At 39.6% G+C, this 15,185-nt stretch overlaps 1 protein-coding gene across 10 annotated transcripts in view; it reads left to right on the plus strand.

Annotated features, from left to right (window-relative positions):
• Positions 1 to 15,185, plus strand: part of LOC138953836 (cilia- and flagella-associated protein 70-like) — an 85,940-nt gene that overhangs the window by 38,844 nt on the left and 31,911 nt on the right. For 6 of the 10 annotated variants that reach the window (XM_070325786.1, XM_070325787.1, XM_070325788.1 and 3 more), the window contains exons 16-19: positions 423 to 449; positions 946 to 966; positions 5,969 to 6,007; positions 8,971 to 9,134. In XM_070325786.1, the coding sequence (XP_070181887.1) occupies positions 423 to 449; positions 946 to 966; positions 5,969 to 6,007; positions 8,971 to 9,134 (251 nt within the window). Of the gene's footprint in view, positions 1 to 422; positions 450 to 945; positions 967 to 2,141; positions 2,172 to 5,968; positions 6,008 to 7,356; positions 7,396 to 8,970; positions 9,135 to 15,185 lie in introns of all 10 variants that reach the window. The other 4 variants (XM_070325782.1, XM_070325783.1, XM_070325784.1 and 1 more) reach the window with 4 other exon arrangements.

Genomic DNA, 15,185 nt, shown 5'->3' on the forward strand with positions numbered 1-15,185 from the left:
ATTCAAGGCAAACAAATTTAAGTGAATTTCGGTTTTTCTTTTCTTTTGATTAACTTGCAAGTTGCAGAGAGAAGGATCTTAACCAAGTGTTCATAGGGTTTGGGAATCACAAAAATTGTAACATTTTATTTTATTATCAAAAAACAAGAAAGGTAGGTTGTTTATTTTATTTTATAATTTTTCTCTTTTAATTTTTTTTTATCAGTGTACACAAAAGTTCTGGTTAATGGCCATTGACCACTCCCTGTTCTAGATTTACATCTTGGTCAACACCATGACTTACAGAATACTACCTGTTGTACAGTTATTACTCAGTATTTGGAAGGATGAATTGATAACACTTCCAAATTTGAATCTTAGTGTCTTCATACAAGACTTTTCTTGAAGTGTCTGATTTGCAATTTGTTTTCTTTTAACTACAGGGCCACGAATCTATAGCTAAAGGAAAGGTACCGAAAAACTAGCATTTTCTTTAACGCTAGAATGAGCTGAGATTAATACACTTAACTTTTTTTTAATATCCATTGGATGCATTTTTTTTTTAAATTTGTGTTTTGCATGATGAGATAATGAAGGCTGAATTTTTGCGCAATGAATGCCTTATTGAGATAACCTGTTCAGCTTCAACAATTGACTGATAATAATTTGAAATCTTTAAAATAGACAAATTAAGAACCGTCGACAGGGGATAAAGCTGATAATAGTAGTGTGGATTGTAAGAGTAGACATTATTAACATTTGTGAGTGTGTGTGTGTGTGTGCGTGCTTGTGTCCGCCAAAACATACATTTGAGAGAGAGAGTACGAGACTGAGAGCAAGAGAGAGAGCGAGAGAGAGAAAGTATGGGTGTTTGCTAATGTGTGTGTTCTTGTGTGTGTGTGTCCCACCCCGACCGACACCTGTCCATTCCGGATATCTGAAATGTGTTTTTATTCTTAATGGCAGGAGTCTGGAGCTAAAGGAAAGGTATCGCAATACTGTTGATACAATATTTGCTGTTTTTTAGATTTCAGTTCAGTATAGGTGCATAGCTTCAGCTGCTAAACTCAAATTTATAATCAGTTTTCAGAATAATTAAGCAAAACCGTAAAAAGAGTTGTAGTTTTGCACAATACCTTCGACAATGTGTTAACAGGCCTGAACGTAAATAGCAGTATCTCTTACTGGAACTAGTACCTACAAAACTAAGTGTCAAGCTGCTGGGGTAGAGGGGTCAATGTCACATCAGTGTATGTTCATTTGTCTGTGTGTGTTTTCAGAGCTCTGCTTGATAGACAAACAAATGTGACCCTCCACCACGGAATGAGTCGCATGTCACCTTTGCATGATTTTCATATTTTTACATTTTCCTAAAGAGTTTTTAATGCTCTATCTAGTGGTGAAAACCGTTTTAGAAAAGAGCGAACACTTTTTGAGTTATAAGCCTGTGACTAAGGTGACCCTCGCACTGTTACCAGACGCCCCCCGGACTTATATAAGCCTAGCGCAGAACCGCGCGAGGTGACATGCGACTCATTCCGTGGTGGAGGGTCACAAATGTGTTACGCAACCTAACTTTTTAGCATCTGTGTATATGCCAACACAAAACACAGATTCTTTTCTTCAATATTATTTTCAAAATTACAAAGAGAACACCATCAAAACATGCATTACTCATTGTGAACTGCTTTGTTTTATATTTCCTTGATTTTATACAGACAGTAGAACATGCCTGTGATACAAGCAGAATAGATCATTGTTTTCTTGAAAGTTCCATCCAAGCATGTAGTGTTTGCTGACTGTTCTCTGGTTTTGTGAAAACAACAAATAAGCTCTGTACGTATAGAGCATCATATAAACTAACAAGAGCTTAATTTTGCTGTTTGCATTATTCTAAGGATCTGATTTTAGAGGATTCTTTCTTTCTTTATTTGGTGTTTAACATCGTTTTCAACCATTCAAGGTTATATCGCGACGGGTTTTTAGAGGATGCAGTTGTTTGGTTTGAACAGACATGCTTCTGGATTTGCCTATGTGTTGTGGTTTTGTCGAGGTACATTTCCTTTAGCTTTCTTTCTACAGATTCCCAGCATGCTACAAGCTGATTGTTTTATTAATTCTTCTTATTTATTAAGACTATGGATGTTTTCATGGTTCAACAGCACAATTTAGATGTAAAAGGAAAACAAGGGGTAATTTGTTCTCATTATCATGGAGTTTGACAAAGACCTCAGTATGAATCAAGTACTGGCTGAAAAGAAGTAAATTGTTTTGATATAAATAAAATGGCATAATCAAGTCAAATTGTTTGGGCATCTGTCAGCATATGTGTTTACAGTATAAATTAACAAGTCGCGTAAGGCGAAAATACAACATTTAGTCAAGTAGCTGTCGAACTCACAGAATGAAACTGAACGCAATGCTATTTTTCAGCAAGACCGTATATACTCGTAGCATCGTCAGTCCACCGCTCATGGCAAAGGCAGTGAAATTGACAAGAAGAGCGGGGTAGTAGTTGCGCTAAGAAGGATAGCACGCTTTTCTGTACCTCTCTTTGTTTTAACTTTCTGAGCGTGTTTTTAATCCAAACATATCATATCTATATGATTTTGGAATCAGGAACCGACAAGGAATAAGATGAAAGTGTTTTTAAATTGATTTCGACAATTTAATTTTGATAATAATTTTTATATATTTAATTTTCAGAGCTTGTTTTTAATCCAAATATAACATATTTATATGTTTTTGGAATCAGAAAATGATGGAGAATAAGATGAACGTAAATTTGGATCGTTTTATAAATTTTTTATTTTTTTTTTACAATTTTCAGATTTTTAATGACCAAAGTCATTAATTAATTTTTAAGCCACCAAGCTGAAATGCAATACCGAAGTCCGGGCTTCGTCGAAGATTACTTGACCAAAATTTCAACGAATTTGGTTGAAAAATGAGGGCGTGACAGTGCCGCCTCAACTTTCACGAAAAGCCGGATATGACGTCATCAAAGACATTTATCAAAAAAATGAAAAAAACGTTCGGGGATTTCATACCCAGGAACTCTCATGTCAAATTTCATAAAGATCGGTCCAGTAGTTTAGTCTGAATCGCTCTACACACACACACACACACAGAGACACACGCACATACACCACGACCCTCGTCTCGATTCCCTCCTCGATGTTAAAACATTTAGTCATAACTTGACTAAATGTAAAAAGCGAGCAGGATTGCAACAATTGGGGCCCGGGTAGCTCAGGTGGTAAAGCACTGGACTTGTGATCGAAAGGTCGCTGGTTCCAGTCCGGGCCGGGATGGACACGGGTCAACTTTATGTGCAGACCCAGAGACGTTATCCATCTCCCTCCCCCGTGTCACCACAGTGGAGCGTAAAAGACCTCGGTCATTCTGCCATAAGTGCAGATGGCTAATATACCACCTAAACATGCATACACTTGTGTATCTCATCTAAAGTCGGGGTAAAACCTGGGAACATGCCCCTAATGGCTTTGCCTTGAGGGCGTAAAACTTGAATTTCTCGATTGCAACATTATTGGTGAACAATGGTATATGGACCTGAGGTGAAAGGACACCTTTGGGACCATGGGAAAGTACTGTCCCTACATTGCAGGTTCCACTGTATCACACTTGAAATCTGAATGAAAACCAATAGTTTACATTTTGCAGTTAAACTATTCATTATTGCGCTCAAGCCTGTTGTATCATATCAGTGGCAGTCATTTTCTTTTGAACTAGCTAGTCTAGGGCTGGAAGAGACATGATCGCGAAACATATGCTGCAGTCAAGGACCTCCAAAGAAGTTTTCAGTCGTCCTTGGCTGCAGTTTATGTTAAAACATTTGAAGGCAGTGGGATATGAAATAACTTTGAATTACCATATACAATTTCAAAAACTTAAAGGACCCCAACAGGCTTTTTTTGGTGTCAACAACGCGTTCATTTGCGTTTTGGCGTGACTTTGGTTAACCAGACATATGCATGCTGTTGGAAATTGTTTTCTCACCTTCCCTCACAGGGTTTAGTTTATTTCGGAATCGTTTTGGGCCATAATCCGACGAATTTCGTGGCTGAAGCGAAGCGTTTTCGCGTTCCGATCTGGCGGCCATTGTATCGTGAACGTCCGCGAGAGTACGGAAGTGGTGAATTCTGGGTAAAAATTCCGATGACGTCACAAGCAGTATTCATGGCAGAAGCAACTATAGCTGATGAACCTTACAGTTTTGAGCCTGGGGGTTAAAATCAAGGGTCTGCGCGCCCAGTGATTTGTAAATTTTTTTACAAATCACGTTAATGCTCCCGATATTTTCTTGTCATCTCCAAAGTCAAGGCACAAAAACAAAATCCCTTGACTTTTGGGGTAGCGCGATTGTTGATGTTTAGAAATTATTATTTTTCCACATTACTAGATTGTCCCGTCGCTGGGAAATTCGGGTCACTTCCTCCCAGTGGAAAGCTAGCAGCAACAGAGTCGCGCTACCCCAAAGTCAAGGGATCTATGGGATTTTTTTCCCTTTTCTTTATTGTCCCATCGCAAGCTCACATAAAATCATTTATGCAACAAACTCAGACTCACACCATATTTGTGATAGATAAAGGACGCTTAATTTTTTAAAGCGACGAAGATCAGACTTATATATACATGATAACAAATATAAGGTGGTCCTGCTGTACATGGTTAAAAAAAATCACGCGGTTATATAAACCGTACCTCTCACATTCACCTGCTAGCGGGACCACCAAACACAAAAATCCCACAAAGCATTCAACTGGCCAAGTAGACCTTAAAAAGGGATAACATCTCATTTTCACACTTTCTCATATATTTACATCAAGCAAATCAGTCATTCATTCTGACTAGAGATTATCATATTATGCATCAATAAAGCCTCAATAAAATCTCATTATAATACACAATATCAAACGTGTGGGCGAACCCAACATCCTTTGCAATACCCAACACCCCGAATACATCCGGGTTGCAACAGAATAAAGTCGTCTGCTACTGTAGCAGACGCAAGGTAAAAAGTAACTGTACACATTGTGTCATCATGTGTCACGGCATAAATTCTCTTGTTTAAAGATACTTTTTATAGTTTTTCATTGTATAGGTTAATTTTTAATGCATCTGTCAGGCTTTTGAGTATATTAGATTTACAAGTTCATATAGAGTTTTGCGTACTCAGACAAAGCTAGTAGAGACAACACCTACTATTGTCGACAAATTTCTTCTTCCCAAAAGCGAGGGATACTATACTGGGGTCTTTACCTTCAAGTTCTTGAATGTTAATGTTTTGTTGTTTTTATTATCTTGTTTCTCTGTGGTACTTATTTTGTTTTTGTTTTTGTTTATGAAGTGTAAAGAAATGTTCGCCAAATAGCACTGATAATATGCTTTTAAATGTAGTAGGACATGTTTTCTTCAATTTGAAAAGAGTTACTCAGGAAAACAAACTTTTGTTGTCTCAATTTGACAGACGAAAGTTTGAGACAATTCTGTGTTTATTGCGATGCTTTTTGGTTTTGATATTTGAAGTATGTGTAATTACTTTCTTGTACACAGTTACAACTTTGACAGAGACATACTTGTGATAATTTGACTTTCAGTTGCTGAGTATGGCTTTGTTTTGTGTCATGTTGAATGATTTGGCCGAGTTAATTTTTGTAAATTTTGTTTGTTTGTTGGGGGGGGGGGGGGGGGGGGGGTATAGAAGCTGCTACAGCTTCATGTGTTTACAGGGTGGGGAGTGCTTAGTCCCCAGACCAATGATTTGTCAAGGATGAAGCAGATTTGGTAGTTCAATACAGATAACATCTAAGATTAAAAAAATAGTAACTCAAACCGCTGGAGTATAGCAGAGTGACAATAAAGTATAAGCTTCGCATTTGCATTGAGCTTTTTTTTTTATGGTGTGTTTTTGTTTGTATTTGTTTAAGTGGACATTACTTCCTCTGGGTGTTGTTTTTGCTTTCAGTTCCAATTTCAGTCTCTGGGTTCGGCAGTTATGCGCCTGGCAAGTGTGTTCAGTCCAAGATGTAGTTACAAAAAGTGTAGTACACATAGAATTAAAGTTATTAAGTAGTGTCTTTTTTTCTTGTCTTTTGTCCCTTTAAATTTATTGACAGAAGAAGCCATTTTCAGCATTTGATGGCACGTCCTATAATTATTAATACCTGTACCGCAAAATTCACAGCTGACTAGTAGATAGAAATATTTCAATTTCCAGCGCAGTATGCAAAAGGCTTTAAATCGCTGCTTACACTTTTTGCTTAATTTGGAGAAGTCATTTCTTGAATTGCTTTTGAAAAAACAAGGAGAATATCATTTCAAATGAGCTTTTTTCTCGAAAACCATGTAGGGCAGTCCAATGGTAAAATTAAGGCACTTGTGACATTAGGGATGTTTCATTTTGTACTCTTAAAGAGTGTATTAGCTTTGGTGATTAATTTGCATAGTTGTGAGGTGTCAGTCTAAGTTTAACATAATACAATGTACAAACAGAAAAGCGCAGACAACACGTACAACAAAAAGGATTGGTTACTATAAACCTATGATAGTAATTACTAGGATTATACTAATGCCCTGAAACAATATTGTATCATTTTGTGTTATTCTGTTCTCAGGCTTTTTATACAGTGCTGGCATCGTTCTGTTTGCTTTGCTTGAGCGTTAATCAAAAACTCTCTACAGAGGAATTACAGAGAGAGTGAGTGGGAGGGAAGAGTCAAGAGAGAGAAGAGCAAAATAAGAGAAACGACAAGACGGGCGCAATGGCTTGGTGGTAAGACGCCGGCCTCAAAAGCGGAAGGTCGTGGGTTCGAATCCCGGCCACGCCTGGTGGGTTAAGGGTGGAGATTTTTCCGATCTCCCAGGTCAACTTATGTGCAGACCTGCTAGTGCCTTAATAGTGTAAAGCGCATTGAGCATATGCGCTATAGCAAATGTCCATTATTATTATTTATTATTATTATCCCTCTTCGTGTGTACACGCAAGCACAAGACCAAGTGCGCACGGAAAAGATCCTGTAATCCATGTCAGAGTTCTGTGGGTTATAGAAACACGAAAATACCCAGCATGCTTCCTCTGAAAGCGGCTTATGGCTGCCTAAATGGCGGGGTAAAAACGGTCATATACGTAAAAATCCACTCGTGCAATTTAAACACGAGTGTACATGGGAGTTTCAGCCCACGAACGCAGAAGAAGAAGAGAAACGAGGAGAGAGAAAAAGAAAGGAAGTTCCATGCTTGTGCTTGTTTGTTTTGCTAACAACTATTTGAAAGAAAATGGTAAATTACTGCAAATTTTGTATAATATTTACTCACATGACATTATCGGTCTTTTTTACCCTGCCTAACTTTCAGATCAAGCTGCCACGACAGGCTCGTAATTTGTCATTTGAGGTTGTTGAAACATTGTGTGGAGCATGAGGAATGTTCACTCTGCAAAGCCTGCAGTGTCGTAATGTTTAGAACCTCTTGCATGCAAGGAATGTCACTCACTGAGTAACTGTATCCCTCAAGTTCTGACCACTGCTGCATGGAGCATCCAAAATATGAGCATGTGAGAGAGACAGACCTGTTAAATGTCTGTTGTTGAAGTTACAAAAAGGGATGGAGCATGTGTATTATTAAATGTTGCAGTGTTTTAACATCTCATCGTCAATGCCTCTCCCAGTGGGCACTGAATTTGTAAAAAAAAATAAATAAAAATAACAACATCCCTCAACTCTCCCACCCCATCGCCATCACAAATCCCTCATTTGTGCATGTGGGAGTTACAGCCAGTCATGAAAATGAGAAGGACTTGCTGTTCATTTTCAGCCTGAGCAGTGTGTACATGCATGGAGCATCATGGGAACTTCTGTGTTTTAAATTTGCATCTTTCGGTCTACTAATTTATGTACCACACAACATGAGCTTTTGTAGTTAGGTATTTGTGTGAGAGAGCACATTTAGAAGCAGAAATGTGCAAGTCACTTGCAGTTGTTGAAACTTTGTCTCTTTCTAACATTTCTTTCTTTTTGTTCTTCCAAGTGCAATAGTTTCATGCAGATGCACTGGTACATTTTGATTTCACAGAGATATTTACACACAGGAGCATGCAGACCGTCAGAATGTCCCGTTGCCAGTTTACATCTGTACTCTACAGTCGTTTTTATTTTTTACTCGCACAAAAGAAGATTACTTATACTGTATTTGTGTTTTCCTGAATATTCTGTTGTGGTCAGATAGACAAATTCCGAAAATAACTCGGTCATGCTTGTATGGGCTGAGAAAGAGTGAATACCCTTGCTTTTAGTGAGACAAACAATCCGAGAGCCAATCACTAGCAAGAGGTGTGTCTGAAGCACATGGATAAGGAGCACATGTGGATTATTTGCAGTACTAAGAGCAAGGGTAGTCACTCTTTCATAACCCATACAAACCCAACAGAGTTATTTACGAACATGGTCTATTACTGTGATAATGAAAGTGTGTGTACATTTGCTGGGTTGCATGAAAGATATCTGCAAATGTGTTGAATGAAATTTGCTCTTCACTGGTATATATTTCTTACAAATAAGATACTTGTGTTTACTCTAGGTCGTTGTAAGGAGAATCTGTGTGAACCAGCTATGACTTTGTTATAACTTATAGACCAAACATAAATTTCTTTTTGAATTTGTTTTTATTTTAGTACTAAACCAAGAGTACTGCTTTCAAATTGATTGTTCTGAAAGTATTGAGATTACTGTAATTTGTGAATCTTCAAACACAAGGTATGATATCTTCTATCATGAATGTTGTTTCACTAATGAGAAATGTTTATTTAAAAGTTGTTTAAAGTACAGTAGTGTATTCTTATAATAGTATGATTATGAAATACAGCGAAGATGTAAGTAGTCAGAAAATGATAGTGACCACACTGTTAACAAATTAAACTTAGGTAGACAATTTCCATGAATGAAAAGTAACTTTAGCTCTGTATTGGTGCAGGCATCTAACACACTCAAGTCGGACACCGGTTCTGAGATCGACGGCCAGGTTCCGGTCAACGTGGAGGGTCAGCAGTACGCTGACTCCAAGTCCTACATCATGATTGACATCTGTCTGACCCGCCCCCTTGTCCCCAAGCGCCCACCAGAGGAGCTGGCTAGAAGGTGTGTGTTTGTAAATTGCTGTTGTGTTTCTCTTTATGCTTGTTGTATCCTCTCGGTTTTTTCTCTTTTTGTTCTTCTTCATTGTTTTGAGCTTTGTATGCAAGTTCTTGGCTGCATTTTAAACAGCCAAAAAGTTTCTCTGAAGTCTGGAATGCTGCGATCTTAAAAGAAGGGTCAATTCATACCCTTATTATCAGACATGGTCAGGTAAATGATCAAATTCATTTGAGTTGCTGGGCGACATTTGGGCATGGGATATGGGGCATACACTGTTTCTTGTGACTCGTTAGAGTTATACATAAATTAAAAGTTTGGAAGCGAAGTATAGTTCATTTGAGATACCTAATTGTTATCTTTTTTTTAAATCGGTTTTCTGACCTTTTTGTTCAAGGGCTTATTTTTTTTCTGTAAATTGCTTTCTGGTATTTATTGCAGTCCAGTATTATTTTTCAAATAAAGTTATTTTTCATGAAAGCAGATTAATTGGGTCTGTATAAAAAGTTGTACGTTTCATAACAAACCTTTCGCTCTACCAAGCCTCAAACATCAGTGGGTCACCAGGTAAGAACATGAAATTCCTTCGTGTCACACAGTTCTCTTACATGTGCATGACACCCGTCACCTGCATGTGTGTGATCTGTGTTGCAAAGGAATTTTACTGATAACAAAATGATTTGGCTGGCTGTGAGGTCTTGTAAGTACATGTAGTCATGTTAAGGGGAGACACCACAGCACTAGATGGCAAGTACATGTAGCCATTTTAAGGGGAGACACCACAGCACTAGATGGCAAGTACATGTAGCCATTTTAAGGGGAGACCACAGCACTAGATGGCAAGTACATGTAGCCATTTTAAGGGGAGACACCACAGCACTAGATGGCAAGTACATGTAGCCATTTTAAGGGGAGACACCACAGCACTAGATGGCAAGTACATGTAGCCATTTTAAGGGGAGACACCACAGCACTAGATGGCAAGTACATGTAGTCATGTTAAGGGGAGACACCACAGCACTAGATGGCAAGTACATGTAGTCATGTTAAGGGGAGACACCACAGCACTAGATGGCAAGTACATGTAGTCATTTTAAGGGGAGACACCACAGCACTAGATGACAAGTACATGTAGTCATTTTAAGGGGAGACACCACAGCACTAGATGGCAAGTACATGTAGCCATTTTAAGGGGAGACACCACAGCACTAGATGACAAGTACATGTAGTCATTTTAAGGGGAGACACCACAGCACTAGATGGCAAGTACATGTAGTCATTTTAAGGGGAGACACCACAGCACTAGATGGCAAGTACATGTAGCCATTTTAAGGGGAGACACCACAGCACTAGATGACAAGTACAGACCTGTTTACACTACACATTGAGCGTAGTAAACTACGATTTTGGTCCCCAAACTACGCAAATACGCATGCTTGTCTTATACTACGCAAACGTTTCGTTTCGACTACACATTTTGACATTTTGAATACGCAAAAACGCGAGCGAGTTCCGATCCATAATTTGTACTAACCGGTTGTGTACTGCGTGCAAAACATGCCCGGCGCCCGCGAGAGTAGCGTAGTCAGTTGGTCTTGCTACTGTTATTACAACTATCGCGGGCGTTTCAGCACATACTTTTCTGAACGCGGTCACTTCGTAGCTCATTCTTTCTGGAGGGAAAAAAATGGCTACAGCGACGAACACGGATTCAGAAGACTTTGGCGATCAACCGCCACGGAGCAAAAAAAAAGAAGCTTGGTCAAACTCCCAGCAAGGCTTTTCTGCCAAAGTACTATGAGGAGCATCCATGCCTAGTTTCGTGGAGAAAAGGGAAGCATTTTGCCCACTGCACTGTGTGCAACACGGCTTTTTCAGAGAAGCACAATGGGCTTTACGACCGTGTAACCGCCACAAGAAAAGCACTTCTCATGAGGAATTCGAGAAATCCCGACCAAAGCAGAGGAAAAATTGGACTGTTTTGGGAAGAAACCCGTGCCAGGGAAAGAAGACCAAGACAAGCTCACTTTTGAGAGATCGGTAACCAGAGCAGAGGCAATGACCTGCCATATTATTATGGGGGCGAGGACGCCCCCATTCTATACGGATAGTTTAGAGGTTGACCATGGGCAGCGCCATTTTGTTGTGAAATACGTCATCAGTTTGTGTACACAGGAAGTTGTGACATCCGTCACCCTATGGGAGGGGTGAAGGCAACATTGTTCATCTGTAGAAAGTTGTGAAATCCGTCACCCTATGGGAGGGGTGACGTCAAAATTGGTCATCACAGAGTTTGTGTAACACAGGAAGTTGTGAAATACGTCACCCTATGGGAGGGGTGACGTCAAAATTGTTCAACAAAAACATGATATGTCGCATTGTGCAGGGTCAACTGCAACAAACTCAAACCGAGCCATTCATACCTAGCTGTATTTGAGTGACTTATATACCCGACATTTTTATTTCTTTTTTTAGCACAGGTGTAGGAAAAATCATGAACCAAAATGTTATTTATTTTCTAATTTAACATTTTTTTTACAAATATGGCCATGGTCTTTTAAACATACAGTGACATTAAACATTGTTATGTTAAAAAAAAGAAAAAAGAAAAAAAGCTTTTGTGCACAAATCAGAAAATACATTGTACATTTTACCTACAGGCCAAACAGTGTCTGTTGGCGGCAGAGGGCCCAGCAAGTTGCTATTTTTAGATCGATTAAAAGTTGTCAAGAACAGGCGCTTACATTTGGATGTGTCCACAGATAGTAGGTTTGGTTGTGATCAATCAGAATGATGTAGGAATAAAAATGTATGACAGTTTGGTATGATGACATGTAATTCAAATATGCTGAAATGTAATATTATACATGATATAATATTATTATGGCTGTTGCCATGACCATGAACCCCAAGAAAGGTTTAATGTTATGTAAAATCAAAATACCAAAATCAAGCACCTACTAATCTGGTCTACCGTGCGGCTTGGACCTAATATGGATGGACACGCAACTCGCTCAGCCAGCCAGCGCTGCGAGACTTACAGCGGCCAACTTCGCCGCGGCGCGCTCATTGGCTCAGTATTGAACTTGCGTCAAGGCCGATGCGCGTAGATTCCCAGAATGTTTACTTTCGGTTAGATTCTTCGACAGCATTCGCAGAGGTGACTGCCGTATTGTGTACCGCAGTCAGAAGTAATTTATTACTTTTGGGAGTTTAGTAACGTGATATCAGTTTTCAATTGTTCGTTCACTTATATTGCTTTCAGATTTAACACACAAGAAACAGTAGCACGGTTTTCGTTGCGAAAATGTGCATTGGCAGTGCTACGCGATCGAATTGTGTATTATGTACACGCGGTGTTCTTCTCAGGAAAAGACCGAAGCGACATGTGACGTCAGTCGTTCAGCCCGCGAGCGGTGGGATGGGGGGGTTCACTTGGTTTGTTTGTTTCAGAACCACACCCATATACACACATTTCACATGTAAACCATTTGTCCGCCCCCTGTCGATATTTATCGACTAAGTTCCTTGTTATTATTGCCGACGCAAACCTGTTCTGTTTATATGCAAATTTGCCTTCATGTTGATACACATACTCCCAGTCCCTACTTTTTGTGACTTGATGTTCTCAGATTGTCACCGGTCTTGAATAGGGGGTCCCACTGTATATGGACTGCATACCCCTCAACATAGCTTTTTTTTTAACAAATGCATGGGTGAAACTTTTCCGCCTTAGGGCGGAAATCCGCCAAATGAAATTGGTCAAATAAAAAATTCCTTATTTCGAAATTTTTTTATTTTATTTTTTCGCCGGCGATCCGATCTGTATTTTCTCTAACACAGTGACCGGACATCGCTGAATCTTTGTTTCCCTGAGCGCGCGAATTATCGGACTACAGCTTGGCATTTGTTATCATTGTTTACTGTGCAAATTTGTGTGTTTGAGATACCAGGAAAGGCCTACCTTTACCCTTAAAAAGCCTGATTTTTCGTTTTCTTCCGGGGGGCGAAGGCGTTGCCCCTGCACCCCACCAGGGCGTGGGCGGCCCCTGGACCCCGGCCTCATTTTCCTTATTTTTAATTCTGATCAGTTTCACCCATGCAAATGTTCCAAACTAGTTAATAATTTTTTCTTAACAAATAAACTTAATGCTTGGCTTGTATTTTTGTGGGGGCTTTGTTTGTATGAGGAGTATTGTTCACATTGTAATAGTTTTGTTTGGAGTGTTGAGTGTTTGTTTTAGTACGGTATAAGTAACTGTTCTGTTTTGCGGTTTGGGTTGATCAAATTGAAATACTACACATTCACCTGCCAAACTACACATTTGCCTTATTTTCACACCCAAAACTACACATGGTACATTTCAGGGGTAGGCAGGTCTGCAAGTACATGTAGTCATTTTAAGGGGAGACACCACAGCACTAGATGGCAAGTACATGTAGTCATTTTAAGGGGAGACACCACAGCACTAGATGGCAAGTACATGTAGCCATTTTAAGGGAAGACACCACAGCACTAGATGACAAGTACATGTAGTCATTTTAAGGGGAGACACCACAGCACTAGATGGCAAGTACATGTAGTCATTTTAAGGGGAGACACCACAGCACTAGATGGCAAGTACATGTCGCCATTTTAAGGGGAGACACCACAGCACTAGATGACAAGTACATGTAGTCATTTTAAGGGGAGACACCACAGCACTAGATGACAAGTACATGTAGTCATTTTAAGGGGAGACACCACAGCACTAGATGGCAAGTACATGTAGTCATTTTAAGGGGAGACACCACAGCACTAGATGGCAAGTACATGTAGTCATTTTAAGGGGAGACACCACAACACTAGATGGCAAGAAATATTATAGTATTGATTTTTTTTTTTATTGATTCTGAGAGAAAAACAGAGCACTAGATGTACTGTTTTTGAAATAAAGGGGGACAATCATGTACCGGAGGGTCTCAAATGATAGAAATACACGGCAATTGTGGCACCGTTTTTGAAACAAAGGGGGACAATCAAGTACCGGAGGGTCTCAAATGAGAGAAATACACGGCAATAGTGGCACTGTTTTTGAAACAAAGGGGGACAATCAAGTATCGGAGGGTCTCAAATGAGAGAAATACACGGCAATAGTGGCACCGTTTTTGAAACAAAGGGGGACAATCAAGTACCGGAGGGTCTCAAATGAGAGAAATACACGGCAATAGTGGCACCGTTTTTGAAACAAAGGGGGACAATCAAGTACCGGAGGGTCTCAAATGAGAGAAATACACGGCAATTGTGGCACCGTTTTTGAAACAAAGGGGGACAATCAAGTACCGGAGGGTCTCAAATGAGAGAAATACACGGCAATAGTGGCACCGTTTTTGAAACAAAGGGGGACAATCAAGTATCGGAGGGTCTCAAATGAGAGAAATATACGACAATAGTGGCACCGTTTTTGAAACAAAGGGGGACAATCAAGTACCGGAGGGTCTCAAATGAGAGAAATACATGGCAATAGTGGCACCGTTTTTGAAACAAAGGGGGACAATCAAATACCAGAGGGTCTCAAATGAGAGAAACACAGCAATAGATACACTGTGTGTTTAAATGAAAGGGAACTTCCAAGTACCATAGGATTTCAAATGAGCAACAGTGGAACCCCCAATTAAAGTTTAAGACCCTGAAGGATGAAAGAGTCTGTTCCTTTAAAACCCTAATTTTTCAAATTTTATGTACTTCTTTTTGGCTCACGAAGTGTAGCCTATGCGATGCTAACTTTTGTCTGTCTGTGCGTGCGTGCGTGCGTGCGTATGTATGTATGAATGTATGTATGTCTGTGGTAGAAACTTTAACATTTGAAGACGTCATATTACATTGACGCCACATTATGACGTACGAGGGTTAGACGTCACGCGATGGAATTACTGAAAGTCTCGGTGATTGTTATTTTGAGCGGGCCGAGACTATTTGGCAGTCGTGTCCATGTAAGTAGGCTACATGCAGACAGACAGATCTAGATCTAGTGTCTCGCTTTCTTGCACAGTTTCACCTATGCTCTTTCTCTCTGT

This window comes from Littorina saxatilis, linkage group LG17, assembly GCF_037325665.1.
Source record: "Littorina saxatilis isolate snail1 linkage group LG17, US_GU_Lsax_2.0, whole genome shotgun sequence".
NCBI classification, from domain to species: Eukaryota; Metazoa; Mollusca; class Gastropoda; order Littorinimorpha; family Littorinidae; genus Littorina; species Littorina saxatilis.